Source organism: Lucilia sericata, unplaced genomic scaffold, assembly GCF_015586225.1.
Source record: "Lucilia sericata isolate MDLA Ls3-8-SP2 unplaced genomic scaffold, ASM1558622v1 Contig000089F_arrow, whole genome shotgun sequence".
NCBI classification, from domain to species: Eukaryota; Metazoa; Arthropoda; class Insecta; order Diptera; family Calliphoridae; genus Lucilia; species Lucilia sericata.
Genome location: NW_023994122.1, coordinates 262,515 through 284,666, shown reverse-complemented (window position 1 = coordinate 284,666; position 22,152 = coordinate 262,515). Strand labels below are relative to the sequence as shown.

The following is a 22,152-nucleotide window of genomic DNA, read 5'->3' as shown; positions in this document are numbered from 1 at the left end:
TCTGTGATCACTCATATTTTCCATGAAAAATCGATTTTTATATGAAAAATATAAAATCGGCTCTAAATCCTTAAATAACGCTCCAATCGACAAAACAGTGAAAATCTATGATCACTCATATTTTCCATGAAAAATCGATTTTTATATGAAAAATATAAAATCGGCTCTAAATCCTTAAATAACGCTCCAATCAACAAAACATTGAAAATCTGTTATCACTCATATTTTCCATGAAAAATCGATTTTATAACACTCCAATCGACAAAACAATGAAAATCTATGATCACTCGTATTTTCCATGAAATGTCGATTTTTATATGAAAAACATAAAAACGGCTCTAAATCCTCAAATAACGCTCCAATTGACAAAACAGTGAATATCTGTGATCACTCGTATTTTCAATGAAAAATCGATTTTTATATGAAAAACATAAAATCGGCTCTAAATCCTTAAATAACGCTCCAATCGACAAAACAGTAAAAATCTGTGATCACTCGTATTTTCCATGAAATGTCGATTTTAATATGAAAAAAATAAAAACGGCTCTAAATCCTCAAATAACGCCCCAATCGACAAAACAGTGAAAATCTGTGATCACTCATATTTTCCATGAAAAATCGATTTTTATATGAAAAATATGAAATCGGCTCTAAATCCTTAAATAACGCTCCAATCGACAAAACAGTGAAAATCTGTGATCACTCGTATTTTCCATGAAATGTCGATTTTTATATGAAAAACATAAAAACGGCTCTAAATCCTCAAATAACGCTCCAATTGACAAAACAGTGAATATCTGTGATCACTCGTATTTTCAATGAAAAATCGATTTTTATATGAAAAACATAAAATCGGCTCTAAATCCTTAAATAACGCTCCAATCGACAAAACAGTGAAAATCTGTGATCACTCGTATTTTCCATGAAATGTCGATTTTTATATGAAAAACATAAAAACGGCTCTAAATCCTCAAATAATGCCCCAATCGACAAAACAGTGAAAATCTGTGATCACTTATATTTTCCATGAAAAATCGATTTTTATATGAAAAATATAAAATCGGCTCTAAATCCTTAAATAACGCTCCAATCGACAAAACAGTGAAAATCTGTGATCACTCATATTTTCCATGAAAAATCGATTTTTATCTGAAAAACATAAAATCGGCTCTAAATCCTTAAATAACGCTCCAATCGACAAAACAGTAAAAATCTGTGATCACTCGTATTTTCCATGAAATGTCGATTTTTATATGAAAAACATAAAAACGGCTCTAAATCCTCAAATAATGCCCCAATCGACAAAACAGTGAAAATCTGTGATCACTCATATTTTCCATGAAAAATCGATTTTTATATGAAAAATATAAAATCGTCTCTAAATCCTTAAATAACGCTCCAATCGACAAAACAATGAAAATCTGTGATCACTCATATTTTCCATGAAATGTCGATTTTTATATGAAAAAAATAAAAACGGCTCTAAATCCTCAAATAATGACCCAATCGACACAGTGAAAATCTGTGATCACTCGTATTTACAATGAAAAATCGATTTTTATATGAAAAACATAAAATCGGCTCTAAATCCTCAAATAACGCCTCAATTGACAAAACAGTGAAAATCTGTGATCACTCGTATTTACAATGAAAAATCGATTTTTATATGAAAAACATATAATCGGTTCTAATTCCTTAAATAACGCTCCAATCGACAAAACAGTGAAAATCTATGATCACTTATATTTTTCATGAAAAATCGATTTTTATATGAAAAACATAAAATCGGCTCTAAATCCTTAAATAACGCTCCAATGGACAAAACAATGAAAATCTGTAATCACTCGTATTTTCCATGAAATGTCGATTTTTATATGAAAAACATAAAAACGGCTCTAAATCCTCAAATAACGCCCCAATTGACAAAACAGTGAAAATCTGTGATCACTCATATTTTCCATGAAATGTCGATTTTTATATGAAAAACATATAATCGGTTCTAAATCCTTAAATAACGCTCCAATTGACAAAACAGTGAAAATCTGTGATCACTCATATTTTTCATGAAATGTCGATTTTTATATGAAAAACATAAAAACGGCTCTAAATCCTCAAATAACGCCACAATCGACAAAACAGTGAAAATCTGTGATCACTCGTATTTTCCATGAAATGTGAATCTGCTCTAAATCCTTAAATAACTCTCCAATCGACAAAACAATGAAAATCTGTGATCACTCGTATTTTTCATGAAAAATCGATTTTTATATGAAAAACATAAAATCGTCTCTAAATCCTTAAATAACGCTCCAATCGACAAAACATTGAAAATCTGTTATCACTCATATTTTCCATGAAAAATCGATTTTATAACACTCCAATCGACAAAACAATGAAAATCTATGATCACTCGTATTTTCCATGAAATGTCGATTTTTATATGAAAAACATAAAAACGGCTCTAAATCCTCAAATAACGCTCCAATTGACAAAACAGTGAATATCTGTGATCACTCGTATTTTCAATGAAAAATCGATTTTTATATGAAAAACATAAAATCGGCTCTAAATCCTTAAATAACGCTCCAATCGACAAAACAGTAAAAATCTGTGATCACTCGTATTTTCCATGAAATGTCGATTTTAATATGAAAAAAATAAAAACGGCTCTAAATCCTCAAATAACGCCCCAATCGACAAAACAGTGAAAATCTGTGATCACTCATATTTTCCATGAAAAATCGATTTTTATATGAAAAATATGAAATCGGCTCTAAATCCTTAAATAACGCTCCAATCGACAAAACAGTGAAAATCTGTGATCACTCGTATTTTCCATGAAATGTCGATTTTTATATGAAAAACATAAAAACGGCTCTAAATCCTCAAATAACGCTCCAATTGACAAAACAGTGAATATCTGTGATCACTCGTATTTTCAATGAAAAATCGATTTTTATATGAAAAACATAAAATCGGCTCTAAATCCTTAAATAACGCTCCAATCGACAAAACAGTGAAAATCTGTGATCACTCGTATTTTCCATGAAATGTCGATTTTTATATGAAAAACATAAAAACGGCTCTAAATCCTCAAATAATGCCCCAATCGACAAAACAGTGAAAATCTGTGATCACTTATATTTTCCATGAAAAATCGATTTTTATATGAAAAATATAAAATCGGCTCTAAATCCTTAAATAACGCTCCAATCGACAAAACAGTGAAAATCTGTGATCACTCATATTTTCCATGAAAAATCGATTTTTATCTGAAAAACATAAAATCGGCTCTAAATCCTTAAATAACGCTCCAATCGACAAAACAGTAAAAATCTGTGATCACTCGTATTTTCCATGAAATGTCGATTTTTATATGAAAAACATAAAAACGGCTCTAAATCCTCAAATAATGCCCCAATCGACAAAACAGTGAAAATCTGTGATCACTCATATTTTCCATGAAAAATCGATTTTTATATGAAAAATATAAAATCGTCTCTAAATCCTTAAATAACGCTCCAATCGACAAAACAGTGAAAATCTGTGATCACTCATATTTTCCATGAAATGTCGATTTTTATATGAAAAAAATAAAAACGGCTCTAAATCCTCAAATAATGACCCAATCGACACAGTGAAAATCTGTGATCACTCGTATTTACAATGAAAAATCGATTTTTATATGAAAAACATAAAATCGGCTCTAAATCCTCAAATAACGCCTCAATTGACAAAACAGTGAAAATCTGTGATCACTCGTATTTACAATGAAAAATCGATTTTTATATGAAAAACATATAATCGGTTCTAATTCCTTAAATAACGCTCCAATCGACAAAACAGTGAAAATCTATGATCACTTATATTTTTCATGAAAAATCGATTTTTATATGAAAAACATAAAATCGGCCCTAAATCCTTAAATAACGCTCCAATGGACAAAACAATGAAAATCTGTAATCACTCGTATTTTCCATGAAATGTCGATTTTTATATGAAAAACATAAAAACGGCTCTAAATCCTCAAATAACGCCCCAATTGACAAAACAGTGAAAATCTGTGATCACTCATATTTTCCATGAAATGTCGATTTTTATATGAAAAACATATAATCGGTTCTAAATCCTTAAATAACGCTCCAATTGACAAAACAGTGAAAATCTGTGATCACTCATATTTTTCATGAAATGTCGATTTTTATATGAAAAACATAAAAACGGCTCTAAATCCTCAAATAACGCCACAATCGACAAAACAGTGAAAATCTGTGATCACTCGTATTTTCCATGAAATGTGAATCTGCTCTAAATCCTTAAATAACTCTCCAATCGACAAAACAATGAAAATCTGTGATCACTCGTATTTTTCATGAAAAATCGATTTTTATATGAAAAACATAAAATCGTCTCTAAATCCTTAAATAACGCTCCAATCGACAAAACATTGAAAATCTGTTATCACTCATATTTTCCATGAAAAATCGATTTTATAACACTCCAATCGACAAAACAATGAAAATCTATGATCACTCGTATTTTCCATGAAATGTCGATTTTTATATGAAAAACATAAAAACGGCTCTAAATCCTCAAATAACGCTCCAATTGACAAAACAGTGAATATCTGTGATCACTCGTATTTTCAATGAAAAATCGATTTTTATATGAAAAACATAAAATCGGCTCTAAATCCTTAAATAACGCTCCAATCGACAAAACAGTAAAAATCTGTGATCACTCGTATTTTCCATGAAATGTCGATTTTAATATGAAAAAAATAAAAACGGCTCTAAATCCTCAAATAACGCCCCAATCGACAAAACAGTGAAAATCTGTGATCACTCATATTTTCCATGAAAAATCGATTTTTATATGAAAAATATGAAATCGGCTCTAAATCCTTAAATAACGCTCCAATCGACAAAACAGTGAAAATCTGTGATCACTCGTATTTTCCATGAAATGTCGATTTTTATATGAAAAACATAAAAACGGCTCTAAATCCTCAAATAACGCTCCAATTGACAAAACAGTGAATATCTGTGATCACTCGTATTTTCAATGAAAAATCGATTTTTATATGAAAAACATAAAATCGGCTCTAAATCCTTAAATAACGCTCCAATCGACAAAACAGTGAAAATCTGTGATCACTCGTATTTTCCATGAAATGTCGATTTTTATATGAAAAACATAAAAACGGCTCTAAATCCTCAAATAATGCCCCAATCGACAAAACAGTGAAAATCTGTGATCACTTATATTTTCCATGAAAAATCGATTTTTATATGAAAAATATAAAATCGGCTCTAAATCCTTAAATAACGCTCCAATCGACAAAACAGTGAAAATCTGTGATCACTCATATTTTCCATGAAAAATCGATTTTTATCTGAAAAACATAAAATCGGCTCTAAATCCTTAAATAACGCTCCAATCGACAAAACAGTAAAAATCTGTGATCACTCGTATTTTCCATGAAATGTCGATTTTTATATGAAAAACATAAAAACGGCTCTAAATCCTCAAATAATGCCCCAATCGACAAAACAGTGAAAATCTGTGATCACTCATATTTTCCATGAAAAATCGATTTTTATATGAAAAATATAAAATCGTCTCTAAATCCTTAAATAACGCTCCAATCGACAAAACAATGAAAATCTGTGATCACTCATATTTTCCATGAAATGTCGATTTTTATATGAAAAAAATAAAAACGGCTCTAAATCCTCAAATAATGACCCAATCGACACAGTGAAAATCTGTGATCACTCGTATTTACAATGAAAAATCGATTTTTATATGAAAAACATAAAATCGGCTCTAAATCCTCAAATAACGCCTCAATTGACAAAACAGTGAAAATCTGTGATCACTCGTATTTACAATGAAAAATCGATTTTTATATGAAAAACATATAATCGGTTCTAATTCCTTAAATAACGCTCCAATCGACAAAACAGTGAAAATCTATGATCACTTATATTTTTCATGAAAAATCGATTTTTATATGAAAAACATAAAATCGGCTCTAAATCCTTAAATAACGCTCCAATGGACAAAACAATGAAAATCTGTAATCACTCGTATTTTCCATGAAATGTCGATTTTTATATGAAAAACATAAAAACGGCTCTAAATCCTCAAATAACGCCCCAATTGACAAAACAGTGAAAATCTGTGATCACTCATATTTTCCATGAAATGTCGATTTTTATATGAAAAACATATAATCGGTTCTAAATCCTTAAATAACGCTCCAATTGACAAAACAGTGAAAATCTGTGATCACTCATATTTTTCATGAAATGTCGATTTTTATATGAAAAACATAAAAACGGCTCTAAATCCTCAAATAACGCCACAATCGACAAAACAGTGAAAATCTGTGATCACTCGTATTTTCCATGAAATGTGAATCTGCTCTAAATCCTTAAATAACTCTCCAATCGACAAAACAATGAAAATCTGTGATCACTCGTATTTTTCATGAAAAATCGATTTTTATATGAAAAACATAAAATCGTCTCTAAATCCTTAAATAACGCTCCAATCGACAATACAATGAAAATCTGTGATCACTCACATTTTCCATGAAATGTCGATTTTAAATGGAGAAACATAAAAACGGCTCTAAATCCTTAAATAACGCTCCAATCGACAAAACAGTGAAAATCTGTGATCACTCATATTTTCCATGAAATGTCGATTTTTATATGAAAAACATAAAATCGGTTCTAAATCCTTAAATATCGCTCCAATCGACCAAACAGTGAAAATCTGTGATCACTCGTATTTTCCATGAGATATCGATTTTTATATGAAAAACATAAAATCGGCTCTAAATCCTTAAATAACGCTCCAATCGACAAAACAATGAAAATCTGTGATCACTCATATTTTCCATGAAATATCGATTTTTATATGAAAAACATAAAATCGGCTTTAAATACTAAATACTAATATTTTTTAGTGATAATTTTATTAACTATAACGCAATTGAGTGATAGTGTAGAAAAAAGCACTACACTCAAATAGTTACAAATTTGAACAGTCACTAACAAAAGGCTGCAATAATTTTCTTTGCACAATAAATGATTAATTTTTTTAAAAGATCTATTAAAATGGAAAATATAGATTTTGATAGTGATTACACTCTAATGGACCCTACATAAGCAGTTACTCCAAAAACATTTCATGCTTTAAAAAGAAATGAAGCACCTGAATTCCAAAACTGTTCCAGTAGAACGATTATTTTCTTTTAACGGAATGGTGGACTCTCTTCGGAGAAATAAATGAATAGGTCGATTATGTATCTCGATTGCCGCTTCAGCTGCGTTGCCAAAATGATGTGGTTACTGGAAATTTTGTAAATAATGAAAGTTTTACTCATTGACTTGAATGAATTCATGACTTGAACCATTTCTAGACTGACCTATTAACTTGAACTTTCAATTTAGTGAAACATTTCTCCTTTGAAAAAAAAAAATAGTGCAGGAATATTTTTTGAACTAATAATTTATTGTTTAAACTATTTTTAAAATATTTTTAGTTAAAAATTTTAAATATCACTATCTCTATTGTTGAGTGAGGCTTATATTTTTCAATTCATCACAAAACTTAATTAAAAGTGGTGAATAATTTTGAACTGCCACTAATTATTAGTGATAGTTAAAAATTAGTGCACTACCCCCATCTCTGTTACTGACTGACTGATTCATCATCGCACAGCCTAAACGGCTAAAGCTAAAGAGCTGAAATTGGGACAGGAGGTTGGTCTCGCACCAAATAGATCCACTGAGATGGGATTTTTGGAAACTCGAATATTTAGGGGGTAAAAAAGGGTAAATTCCGTTACCTCATATATCCTACACTAGAAAAGATACAAAAACAGTTTAAAGCTTATCGCCGTTCTTTTAAAAAATAAGCGTACAGGTGTCTGGTATTTTTTCAAATTCGGCTCCTTTAAGGAATAAACTGGTAAAAACTGTATTTTGGTACTTTTTTTGCACCCCATGTATCTTTTAAACGAAAAAATAAAAGTATGACTTCAGTACTTTTTGGATATTTGGACGTTTAAGGGGTGAAAATTGTATCAATTTTTGATACTTTTTTCACAAAACATCGTTTCCCATGTTTTGACTTATGCATATGAATGAATAACTTGACGATGGGCTTTCACTTCGATATTGCAACTTTTTGGAATAAAATGTTTATATTACTTCAATATGAAGAAAAGTACCAAAAGTACTTTTTTGAGAATTCTATTAAATTGAACTTATTGGTACTTTATCGTACTTCGACTGGTACTTTGTTGAGTTTTCTATTAAATTGAACCTAGAATCGTGAAATTAAGCATGTAAAGCTCGGAGTAAATAAAAGGGGACTTTTTGGTACTTTTTCGTTCTTCAAAAGGTACTTTCTGAATTTTTATGATATTGAACCTAGAAACATGAAGTTAAACACGTAGAGCCCGGAGTAACTGGTATCATATAAAAGGGAACTTTTTGGTACTTTTTCGTTCATCAAAAGGTACTTTTTGAATTTTCTATAATATTGAACCTAGAGATATGAAATTATACACGTAGAGCCCGGAGTAAGTGAGACCATATAAAAGGACACTTTTTGGTACCTTTTCGTTCTTCAAAAGGTACTAGAAACATGAAATCTCTAAAATCTCTTTTTGATATTGCAGATATACATATATACATTTTTAGAGTATCATGAAATTTAGCGAATTGCTTTATTATATCAAGAGCTTTTCTAAAATAATGAATTTTGTTGTAATTAATTAGTTCTAATTTCATAAACATTTGGCGCTGATTTATGTAGAACATTTTTCCTATTACGACTATGGTGAATATGGTTCAATTTTGTTAGATTATTATATGATGAGACAACTAGAGCATTAATGGATCTATGATTACATTCAAAATTACAGTTAACATCATTTAAATCTAATGCCTTTAAGATGTTGCACACAATTTCTAAATTTACAGGTTTATTGTCAATACTCTGAAACACTTTTGTATTAATATTAATCATACGTAACCAGGGAAATTTAAAAAAATAGCTTTAAACTTTAAAAAATGTGTATTATATCAACAATTTAAATAAGTTTTATTTGATTAGATCTTTTCTGAAACATATGTATATTTATATTCCATTTTATAAAGAATCTAAAAAAACTTTTATCTATTAATTTAACAATTGATTATCTTTTTATACATATCTACTGCTTATTTTAGCATTCTAGAAGTTTTTTACTTTTATTGCCTAAACATTATTCTTTTAAATTTAAGCTGCTTTACAAACTTATTTCCAGTTTTTGTTAATATTTGTCTGGTATTTTTGTTTATTTTTATCTAAACAAACTGTCATTACTTGTAATATTTTCTCATTAATCTTTAGAAAAAATCCTATAATAATGATTACATATTTCTGACAAAACAGAAATAATAATACCGGCAATAATGCCTATTGTTTAGATTTTTTTGTGACATATTTTGAAATTTTGTTTATGCTTATATCAAAAAAAGTTGAAATTTTTATATGTGTATTTATTGTCATGTTTTGTCAATGTGAAAATGGATTTTGTTATTAGTTGTTATAATCCTAGGCAATATTTAGAAATATTTTTTTTTTGTACAAAAAATTATATTTATTTTCAATATTTTTTATAGAGTATAAAATGTGGAATTTACATTTTCCAATTTGAGATTATTTTCCACTATTAAAATCTAAAATATTTACATATTTAATTGTCAATCGATTTGTTTAATAACTGTTAATAAACAAATGCACACGAGCACATTTATATAATAAAACTCATTTTGTTTGTTTCATTTTTAACTCAAAAGAATTTCAATAGAATTCCTTTGATTGCTAATAAAAATAATAGTTTAACAAAATTGTTTTCTAAGCTTAAAAAAATAAAAACCAAATGAGAAAAAATCTTTTTGTTGCCTAAACCAAGCAAAAGTTTTTGTTATTATTTTTACATTCAAATAGTCAAACAAATAGACCGGAACTAAAATTGATAAATGAATTTTGTGAAATTGACAACAATGTCAAATGTTAAGGACACGGGTATGAATGTCGATGACGCTGCAAACTTTAATATTGACTAAAATAAAAGAATTATTTTAAGAAGGATACAAAAAATATTGATGAAGTTTATATGGGACTTTGAAAAATTAAAAATACTTAGAGTCCATTCATTGTATAAGTTTGGTATTTGTTAAACCAAACAAAAGAATTACAATGAAGTAAAAAAAAGTGTGCCAAGAATTTCGAATAAAGAAAAGTAATGAAAGAAAGTTTGCTAATGATTGTTTTTAGCATGAAATCCATTGAATTATCTTTGTTAAGCTGCTCCTATAGTGTTTATAGAATTTGTGTTTTTTCTGCGGATTTTTTGTTTGTTTTTTATAACGTTTTTCTTACTGTCACACACAGTAGACATCAGGTTGTTTCGTTTGTCTGCTTTTAATATGTTTCTTTTATTTTTTTTATATTCTTTTGATACTTTTAATGTCATTTTCGAACACACGCATACATTTTCATTTATTTCTATAGGAAAATACAAAGATGTTTTTATTTTATGTGTCAGGTAATGTTTTACGTTGACATCTTTTCTGGTCGTTACATTTCTTTCGTTTTGAATTTATTTTGTGAATAATGTCTTGTATCTTGGCAGTATATAGCAGTGTAATAAAATTGCTATAGACACAAAATAATTTTTTAGTAATGATTTTTGTAATGTTGCAGAACATTATTTAACTCATCGTTAGTAGCAAATTATTGCAGATTCATTTATTTGTTCGTTGAGGAAATATAAAATGAAATTGTATTTTTTATGTTTTTGAAGAATACATTTATTCTTAAAGATTAGAAATGTAACTTATGATAGATGTTTATTGAATACACATTTAATTTTATAAAATGTATATACTAGTGGGCGTATTACAGGACGTATGATTATTACTTGATATAAACATATTTATTTATTACTCATACTTTATTACAACAAAGCTTTCCTAGTGAAAAGGGCAAGGTAGAAGACAAAAATTTTAAAATTTAAATCAAAAATTTACAGTTATGTAGACATATTTATTGAGAGTGTAAAACTAAAAAGAAATTGTGAAATTTGTTATCACAATTCCCTCAATTCCAAAAAAAGTTTTGAAAAATCATAATAATGGGATTATTTAGTTTTCTTTAGCTATAATATCCATATCCAGGGGCGGGGTTATCGAAAACCTTTAGAGAATAATTAAGAACACATTGGGCCATCTAAAATAGGTTATTATAATTTGATAACGACTATGGGATTTGAGAATTTTTGCCCTAAATTTGAATTTTAGTTTAAAAATACGCCTATTTGGGATGCACCTGTTGCCCTCCATATCAAAAGTTTTGAAATCTTTTTTCCTTTAAAATATTTCGTGTAAAATTTGCTTTTCAAAAAGTATAAATTCTTTATACCTCTTCTTAGAACTTTTTTCGATAATTAAAAAATAGAAAAAGTCATTTTTCTCAAAAAATTACTATTTTGATGTAAAAAGCGAAAAGTTTTTCTAAAAACAAATTCTATATACAAAAAGTAAGAATTTATAGTCAGGCATGGTCGACCATATGAAACCCTTCACCAGTGATTATGTTAAAAATTTTGATTACGTTATTAATAATAAAGTATTTAATTTCATTTTTACCTTAATTCAGAAATATTTTAACAATTTGTTGACAAAAAAGGGATTTTCTAAAAGAGAGGTTATATGGGGTCAGGGGTTTATATGGTTCTATTCTTATAAATTTTGGGATTTACGCCTACATCAGCTATGTATGCAGAATATTATCATGATATTAGTGTTTATAAGTGAATTTTAACCATCAAGTCATTTTCTCAAGGGGACTTAGTATGGGGGATGGGGTCAAATGAGGCCCGATCATTACGAAACTTAGAAAAAACTAAGTTTTGTCGATTTTTGCAGTGATACAGAAACATTTAACATTGAAATTCCTATTCGGGGGGTACGGTTGTATGGGGGCTATACGAAATAATGGGCCGATTTTAATTATTTTTTAAAAGGCTTCGTCCTTGGCTCAGAAGAAAAGTATGTGCCAAATTTCATATGATTATCTTGAAACCTGTAGAGTGCGCACAAGGTTTACATGGACACACAGACGGACAGACAGACGGACATAGCTAGATCGACTCAGAAAGTGATTCTGAGCCGATTGGTATACTTTCAGGTGGGTGTAGGACCAAACCCCACTATAGTGGTGTAGGATATAAAAATAATGAACGAACATTATTCATGTTGAGTTGTATCAAACGATTATTTTCTTTTGAAGAAAAACTATTAATATAAATGCCAAATAGCCTTCCCACTCAAAATTGTATAGCATTTAAGCAAAAAATTAATATTGTATATGAATTAATTTACATAATTTAATTTACTTATTTATAAAAAAAATCAATAATTCTGGTTAAAGGCTATTATTTGAAAATTAATTCATACATTTTGCAACTGTTTGCTTAATATAGCAGCATACAAGTAGTAATAAATAGCAAATTTAATTGAATAAATTTCATTTTAGGCAATTATTGTCAGAAATAGAAGAAAAGACAAGAAGTTTTTGAATGCTGGAAATATTGGTGATTATCTTGAAAGTAATCAAATTACATTTTGAGTCGATTTGAAAAGAACACATTAACAATCACAACTATAAATGATTGAATTCAGTCCAAACATGATTGAATCCATCCATATTTTATAAAAATGAAACTTACGAGAATTACTTAAACTTTGATCAATCTTTTAGAAGGTTGATATCTCACTAGTTGTATGGCATAGATGCTGAAAATTTCTTAATGTTAGTGTAGTTCATAGTCGAGTTAAACATTATCTTTTTTACTTATTTTCGAACATCTATTGTATAGGTTTTCTATGTATTTCATATTGAAATAATATAAAAAGCAAACAATAAAAATATTTCTAGACATATAGAAATATGTTTTGTTCCTTTTATATTACGATTTCCTTTTGTCCGACTGAATTCCATCAATAACTGTCTGGCCTATTTTTTTTTCCTAACCGTTTATTAAATTAAACTTAACAAAGAAATAAATGTCTGTTACATATTAAAGTAAGAAATTCTTAAAACACAATGACTACATGTTTAAAGTCATTAATTTTATATATAGTTCAACTGCAGTAAATTTTCTATGTACAACTAAGACATGTTTTAGACAGAGCCAATAGATATAAAAGTTTATTTGTTAGTTATTTAATAAATGGTCATTAGGGTGGCTCCGAATAAGCAGACAAAAATAACAAATATTCGTTTAAGATGTAGTTTTTAGCAACATTGTCAACTTCTCTTTCTTGGTTTTTTTAATATTGAGCCTCCCTAATATGTAAACTTTTTAAACTTTATATTATATAACCTCCTTTTTCAATACTCGTACTATTTTCTTCTGACAGCCTTGTGCCCCTTTTTGCACCGAGTTCACACTTTTAAATGTGTTGACAAATGACCTTTAAGTTATTGCCGTTAAAAAAATCACATAAAACCATTTATATACTCGTACAATACACTGATAGACAATTATACTTAGTGTTGCATGCATTTACACAGACACATTGTGTTGCACATTTAAACCTCAACTGATACTTGTATCTGTGTTTTAGACATGCCTGGTGAGGTCAAGAATAAATTCAAGAGTGTGAAAAGTGGAAAAATAAAGTATGTAGTGTACTAATTGGATGTGTTTTGAAATAGGGTATGCAGAACTTTAGAGAACTGTTTCTTAAATATCAGATTATATACAGGGGTTTCGAATTGGTCGCTGTGGCTTTAGATATCATCTATGGCCATTAAGACCTTGGAAGCTTTTTAACTTCTGTTTGCCCACTATTATGTTCCTTCCACTCCCTGTAGGGTTAAATCATTTCAAACATGCCACTTAATGGCTACAAAATAAAATCCTCTCTACTGTAACTGTCTAGCTCTTGATATGAATTGAAAAAAAAGGAAAAAAAATAATAATAATAATATAAGCAGAATTGAAAAATGCATGTATCAGTTCAAGTCAAATACATTGTATGCTCATAAATTTTGTCGATGCAAGTATAAAACAATATAAATGTAATATTTAAAAAAACAATATTTTAAAATTGACAGTATAAAAGTTGAAATGTTCGCAAATGTTTTTTACAGAGACATTTGAATAGATCTAGAATTTTTCATCAGTATAATATGAAAAAAAGTGTCTGATAATATTTGAAAAACATATAAATAATTTAATATATTAAGAGTATTTCCGCAGCAAATTTGTAAATGTCTGTTAAACTTATGATTGATGTCTTTGTAGAACATCAATTGTGGCAATTTATCTTATTTCAACTGAATTGTATATTTTATAAATAAATATAAAAAAATATAAATTTTATGCAAACAAAGTGGGAATGTTTAGAATTTATTATAAACAAATAAATAAGAAAATAAAAAACAAAATTGAGAGCATAAACATAATTTTATGTGAAAATATTTATTTTTGAAATTATAAATTTAGTGATTAAATTGTTTAATATTTTGTTTTATTTTTATTTTGTAATCTTAGAATATTTAGCAGGTTCATATTAGGATAATATTTACAACATTATTAAATCCCTTATATGCCAATTTAATTATTAACAAAAAAAAAAAAAAAAAAAACAAGTTAGAAAGTATAGTCGGCCGTGGCCGACCATATGATATATGATTTTTCATAATAAAGCATTTATCTTCAATATTCCCTTGTTCCGATACATTTAAGCAATTTATGGATGAAAAACTAATTTTCTGAAAGAGGCCTCATATGGGGGCTAGGGGCAAATATGGACCAAGCCCGATAAAATTTTGTGAATATATTTATATTTACATAATATTTTATTGTGCTGAATTTCATCGCGATATTTCTGTTTATAAGTTAATTTGGGACATTCAAGTAATTTTCTGAAGGGGACTTTGTATGGGAGCTAGGGTCAAATGGGGCCCGATCTTTATGAAATTTGGCAGGGTTCTCAAGACTTCTATAAAACTTAGTTGTGCCGTATTTTATCGATATATCTGTATATTTAACATAATTATGAGCTCAGAAGCCCTTTTCGGGGGTTAGGTGAAATAATGGACCAATTTAACCATTTTCAATAGGCTTCGTCCTTGGGTCAAATAAAACGTGCGTGCCAAATTTCATCCAATTATCTTAAAAATTGCGACCTGTACCTTGCGCACAAGGTTTAATCGACTTAGAAAACGATTCTAAGCCGATTGGTATACTTTAAGGTGGGTCCAGGGCGAATATTTTTGTATGTTACAAACATCAGCACAAATCCAAACTAAAGTGGTGTAGGGTATAAAAATTAAAAAAATGCTGTCCATTTAAAGGATTCGAGAATATTACAAGAACTTGTAATACACCACTATAATGGAGAGGCTCAGAATCACATTCTGAGTCGATTTAGCTATGTCCGTCTGTCCCTCTGTCTGTGTGTCCTTGTAAATCTTATGCGTACTCTATAAGTCGAAATTTTAACGATAATTTGACGAAGCCTTGATTAAAATCGGTCCATTTTTTTTGCATAGCCCCCATATAATCCTACATCCCGAATAGGATTTTTGAGTTCATATATATGTTTAATGTTCTTGTATCACTCCAAAAATCAGCAAAACCTAGTTTTATATAAGTCTTAATGATACTGCTGATTTTCGTAATTATCGGCCTGATTTAACCCTATCTCCCATATAAAGTCCCCTTCAGAAAATGACTTGATGGTCAAAATTCACCTATAAACACTAATATCACGATGATATTCTGCATAAATAATTTTAATGTAGATGTAAATCCCTCTACAAAAATTTATAAGGATAGGACCATATTAACCCCCAGCCCCCATATAACTCTTCTTTTTGAAAATCCATTTTTATCAACAAATTGTTAAAATATTTCTAAATTAAGTTAAAATTGAAATTAGATACTTTATTATTAAAAAATAATTAACATTTTCAAAATATTCACTGGTGTAGGGTTTCATACGGTCGGCCATGTTCGACTATAATTTCTTACTTGTTTTTAACTTCAAATTACTTCGTTTAAAGTCATTAATGAAAATGTTGCATTTTTATCGCTTTGAAATATAAATTCTTCTTGTGAGTGCTTTTTGTAATTATTCGTGAATATTACAAGGACTTCTTTTTAACTTAAAAAACTTGGCCTATTTTAAGTTATCATTGTGGCCTCCGGTAGGTTAGTGGTTAGTGTTCTAGTCTGGTAGAGCGGAGGTGGTGGGTTCAATTCCCACCTGAGGCACTGGTTAAGGAGCGCACAACAGGCCCAATAGAGGCCTAGGTATATTTCTTCGGATTTGATGGATATACATCATCCTTTCAAACTAACTAACTAAGTCATCAATGAAAATATAAAATTTTTTTCTACTTAAAAACGTGGCATATTTTAAGGCATTAATGAAAATATTGGATTTTTATTATATTGAAATATTAGTTCTTCTTATGGGAGGGAGTTTTTTTTTACACAAATAAAAATAAACCAAATTTAATATGAAAAATTTTAAATCCTCCATAAAAAAATATAACTAAAGCTACAAGAAAGCTAAATCTGCAAAAGACTAACAGTAGCCGCCAGTAAAATATTGACTTGCTGTTAAGTAAACATCATCATTACTTCTTATAGATCATTAAAATTGTCAACAATTAAAGACGAATATTTTATGTTGAAATTATTTGGTTTTATTCAAAATAAAAAATATATATTTTTTTCATGCACACATTTCGAAGGACGTTGTAATCTTTAAAGAAAATAAGACATTTGCCTATTTTTTTTTTTGACAAATACTTTGCAGTTTATATTTTAACACAGATATCATAGAAATTTGGTTAGAGATAAATTTGTCATAAAATGTGCAAATACAAACAGCTGAAACGGCGGGGAAAAAAATTAAGGTCAATAAACTGTAAAGATGTGTTTTTTATGCAAATTCGTGTTGGTAAACCATACAAATTTATGTCGCCAAATATTTTGTTGCTGATGCTATGAGAAATTTATGGTTTGAATAAAATAAGCTGAAAAGAAAATTGGGAATTTAAGTTTCTTTTAGTTTTTTTTTTGGATTTGCTATATAAAGCAAATATTTATTTAAAATCAGGTAGTTTTTGCAATATTTTAATTAAATTTGTATGTTTCTGAAAGTTGATATCAATATGTAGCATAAAATTTGCAAAAATTTGATTCACTATCATCAAAGATATAAGGGTTTTAATGAGGGTTGTAGGCTCCCAAATTTTATATATTGGGGACATTTATTAGATTTTAAGACGATGAAGCCATGTCCGTCAATCCCTCCGTCTGTCGCGTTAGGAGGTACATATTGTAGAGCATCAAGCCATAATTGACCCTAATACCAGACAAAATTGCTTACTACTACATCGATAAAATTCGGTTTAAACAAAAGTACTTTTCCACCGGTCCATAATTGAATAAATTGCAACCTGTAGCATACAAGGTTTACGTGGACAACTAGCCGGAAGGACGGACAGATAGACAGACAGACAGACAGGCGGATGGACGGACAGACGGACGGATATCTTATTTGACTCATAAATTGATTCTGAGACGATCAGTATACTTTCGTTGCATGCTCAGGTATTAACCATCTCAGCAAAATAATACAAATTTCTGCTGAAAGGATCTATAAAGACCTAAGTACGATTTATTCGATTATGTTAAATTAACAATATTCGTCCATCCTACGCTTTGGTGTATTCTTTCATTATTATTTATAGCTTTAATATGATGACCTTTTCATCATAATTAAAAGAAACTTGTTTTTAACATCTATAAAGTTTTTCAGACCAGCTTTTTCCCCTGTGTACTTTGTGGCAGGTTATGTGTTTTTTATGCTTTAATTTAATATGAAGAAAATTACATTATAAATGTACAAAAAAAAAACTTTTCTTTTAAAACAAAAAAAAGTTAAGAATTGAAGTTTAAAGTAAAATATTTTGTAAATTTAAAAGAAAAAAAGTATTTAACAAAATTAACAAAATAATGAACTAAAAATTTATAGACATTTAAGCTTCTTTATTAAAGATGGTTCAAGGATTTGATTAAATTCCTCTAAACATAAAGCAAATTCATTATATTAATGAAAATATAAATATAACCTAAAATAAGTAACAAGTTATCGTATGCTTTCACTAAAAAATTAATAAAGTTAAGTTTGAAAAAATATATTCAAATTGAATACAAATTGAAAAGTTTATTTCTTTTTCGCTAAGACTTTTAAGAGTGTTAAAAAGCAAATATTTAATTTAATACAAAACAAAATTCATTTTGTACAAACATGTTGTTACTCTAAGTTCTAATAACAACTTTATCTTAAAAAATTTATGAATTATAAAACTTTGAAATTTGTTCCATTTTGGGTATTTTGTTTGTTTGTTTCTTTAAATGAAACTGAGAAAAATTTGTTAAGCAACTTTCTTAATACATTTTAAAATCTAAATCAAGGAAAAAAATCTTCTAAATTGTTTTATTCTTTTTTTAATTTTTTTTTCGTTTTTTTTGGTTCTTTTTTCTTTTAGCTGTCGTATACGTGATTTGCTGCGAAATAATGGACAATTACCCAATGGCATTGATACTCTGCGTTTGCCAAGACGTTTACAACGTTATATCGATTTAATGGAAGAGATTGAAGAAACCAAAGTTAACAACGATAATAACGACAACAATTGTAATAAAAAGAAAAGCAAAAATAAGAACACCAACGAAACTGATGCCAAAAATTGTAATACAAGTACGAAAAAGAAACATGTTACTTTTACAAGTGAATCCACTAACACGGCAGAGGCAACAGACCCAAAAACAACAACTCAAACAGTAGATGAAGCTGCAACCATGACAGCTACAACATCTTCATCATCGTCATCATCAATGACAAGAACATTATTAACACCTTCAGAACAACACCCACCTAACACCGTGAGTGAGGATGCTAACATCACGAATTCTTCCACAGAAGTGGTAGCTGTAACTGAAACAGTTTTAGATAAACCTTTAACACTTTGATTTTTATACAGTATTCTTTATATTTTAAAAAGTATCTTTAAACTACCCTTTTCTTGAGGTTTGATTTTGCCTTAATTTAAAAAGTTTTTATACTTATTTTTTTTCTTTTTCGTTTCGAAATTTTTCCCAGTAAAATAAGTTTTTATTTAATATATATTTTTTCTTAGGTTAACTGTTTAATGAAATTTAATAGATTTTCGGTTTTATAAGTTTAAGGCAAAAATCAAAGATTATCAAAGATTTTAATTACCAAAAAAAAAGTATTAGTACTCACTTGTAGGTTTCTTCACTGACATTTATACGTCCTGGTACACCTGTAGTTTCAGTACGACTTGTTAAATTTACTGTATTACCGAAAAGACAGTAACGGGGTACACGATTGCCTATAACACCGGTCACAACTTCACCGGAATGTATACCAATTGTTATTTGCTGAAAATAAATACATTTAACTTAGTTTTAAATATTTAAGTATTTATATGTAAATAGTTATAAGTGCAATATTTTTCGTATTTTAATAAGTATATACATATGTATCTTTGTAATTTAGTTTTAATAAAGAATTTTATGTAAAAAAATATTAAAAATTACAAGTAGGAAAGTATAGTCGGGCATGGCCGACCATATGATACCCTGAGTATGTTAAAAATGTGGATTATTTTTAATAACAAAGTATTTAAGTTGTTTACCTTAATACCTTAATTTTCTAAAAGAGGGGTTATATGGGGGTAAAGGTAAATATGGGCCTATCCTTATAAATGTTGGTACATGGCTTTACGTTTGCATTAGAGTTATGTATGCTGGATTTCATCGTGATACTAGTGTTTATTAGTGAATTAGTGACCTTCAAGGGTCAAATAAAGTCCGATAATTACGAAAATCGGTAGTATTATTAAGAAGTATATAGGACTAAGTTTTGCCGATTTTTGTAGAGATATATACATATTACAATATTTAACATAATTATAAACCCAAAAGCCCTTTTCGGGGAGTAGGGTTGTATGAGGGCTAATGGACCGATTTCAACCATTTTCAATAGGCTCGTTGGGCCGAAAAACACGTATGGTCCAAATTTCATCAAAATAGCTTAATCGAATCAGAAAGTAATTCTGAGTCGATCGGTATACTTTAAGGTGGGTATAGGACCAATATTTTTGTGCGTTACAAACATCAGCACAAACGTATAATACCCTCCCCACTATGGTGGTGTAGGGTATAAAAAATATATTTTAATAGTCTGAATACTAATAATGTAATAATATAATTCAAAAACACCCAGAATAAACTCGCTAATGACTTGTACTTACATAACCCCTTACTAAGGAACAAGAATTCCGTGTTCTTATTTTGTAAAGACTCCACATAGAGGATAGGATCAACAAGGCACATCGGTGCTGGGTGATATGTAGGAGAACTATAGGCATGAAATAGGGTCTTAGTACTACTATGACAAATTGGCTTTATAAAAGTGTAATTAGACCAATTCTGCTTAAATAATCTGGTGGACTGCTTTAGACAAAAAGTTCAATTTCAACTACTACAGGGAGTTCGGCATACATGCAGCTTGGGTATAAGTGGTGACATGTGTACTACTTCAACCAAGTCTCTGGAAACGTTGCTGGATATTCCACCTATTGAAACATATTTAAGATATGAGGCGACGCTTAGAACCGAACGGCTCTATACTTTAGGCGAACTGGCCAAAAGCGGTTATAGGACACGTCATCAATGTATACTGGACACATTGGAAGGTTATACACAATCATCGGACGTGCCAGATCGTATACCAGACACAGAATATGTCGGAAACTTTGAAACGCTGATCCCAGATAGAATGTCTTGGTCAAGCGGAACATTAGAGCAAATACCATTAGGAATCCGTTGTTACACGGATGGCTCTAAATTGGGGGACAAAGTGGGGTTGGGGTTCCATATTGAAGATCAAACAGAAATATACCACCTTTTACTTAATCATTACACAAGCTTCCAGGCAGAAGTACGAGTGTAAATTGGATTAAAATAAATATGGCGCCCACAGCGCTTAATATATTTACCGACAGCCAGAAGGCAATTAGGGCGATATCAGGTGATAGAACTAAATTTAAGAGCGTATTGGATTGTAAGAAAGCTTTAACTGAATACTCTCCCAGAGGTAAGGTTCACATCATATGGATACCAGCCCACTCGGGAGTAGTCGGTAATGAAAGGGCGAATGTAATAGCTTTAAAGGGAAGGGAGCTCGAGGCAGTTAACCTGACAAACGCAAAAACATTCGACGCAACAAAAGCTGAACTAAAAATATGGGTGAGAGAATCCCATAAGTCCTCTTGGAATAGTAAAATAGTGGGTAGAACCACGAAGATCCTATGGGGTGACCCTGATGAGAGCAAGAAATCTCCTCAAAATGAGCAAGTCTGAAGTTAGTATGATGGTACGTATTCTGAGTGGACACACAGGATTACGAGCATCTATGCAAAATTGGACGTGCGGATTCAGACGAATGTAGAGCATGTGGAGAGGACAGTGAAACTTTCTTTGCCACTGCCAGGCATTCGTCGAAGTTAGATGCAAGTATCTTGGAAGTGACGTTATTCCGGAAATAACATTCCTGACTAACACTGATTGGAAGATTCTTAGGAATTACGTTCAGGAAACTAAGTTTCTGAACACTGAAAAATAATTCATTCAGTTCCTTTTTTTTCATGAAAAGGAGCGCACTACAGGCCCAATAGTGGCCTAGGTGTACTTTTTCGGATTTGATGTAGTATACATCCTCCTAGCAACCTAACCTATTCTGTGTGAGCAATTTTTTGTTTTTAAAACAAGACTACTTTTTAACACCCTATTTGAAAATTTAATTAGTTATTTGTAAGCGAGCGTGGTAAGTACTTGCCTCCAATATCATCACCGTGTTAAAATAATGGGTTAAAATGCAAATGAAGAAGTGTTGAAGAGCGGATTTTTTAGCTTTTTAACTCATTACTTTGGAATGTAAGTTATTGCTGGGCAATAAC

The 22,152-nt window shown here is 29.6% G+C and overlaps 2 protein-coding genes across 3 annotated transcripts in view; one reads left to right on the top strand and one right to left on the bottom strand.

Moving 5' to 3' along the window:
* Nucleotides 1–19,726, top strand: part of LOC119599810 — a 47,727-nt gene extending 28,001 nt beyond the window's left edge. The window contains exon 10 of the mRNA XM_037949697.1: nt 18,655–19,726. Within this exon, the coding sequence (XP_037805625.1) occupies nt 18,655–19,138 (484 nt within the window). The 3' untranslated portion in view covers nt 19,139–19,726. The remainder of the gene's footprint in view (nt 1–18,654) is intronic.
* Nucleotides 1–22,152, bottom strand: part of LOC119599809 (guanylate cyclase soluble subunit beta-1) — a 195,760-nt gene that overhangs the window by 78,236 nt on the left and 95,372 nt on the right. For both annotated transcript variants that reach the window (XM_037949696.1, XM_037949695.1), the window contains exon 15: nt 19,413–19,570. In XM_037949696.1, the coding sequence (XP_037805624.1) occupies nt 19,413–19,570 (158 nt within the window). The remainder of the gene's footprint in view (nt 1–19,412; nt 19,571–22,152) is intronic.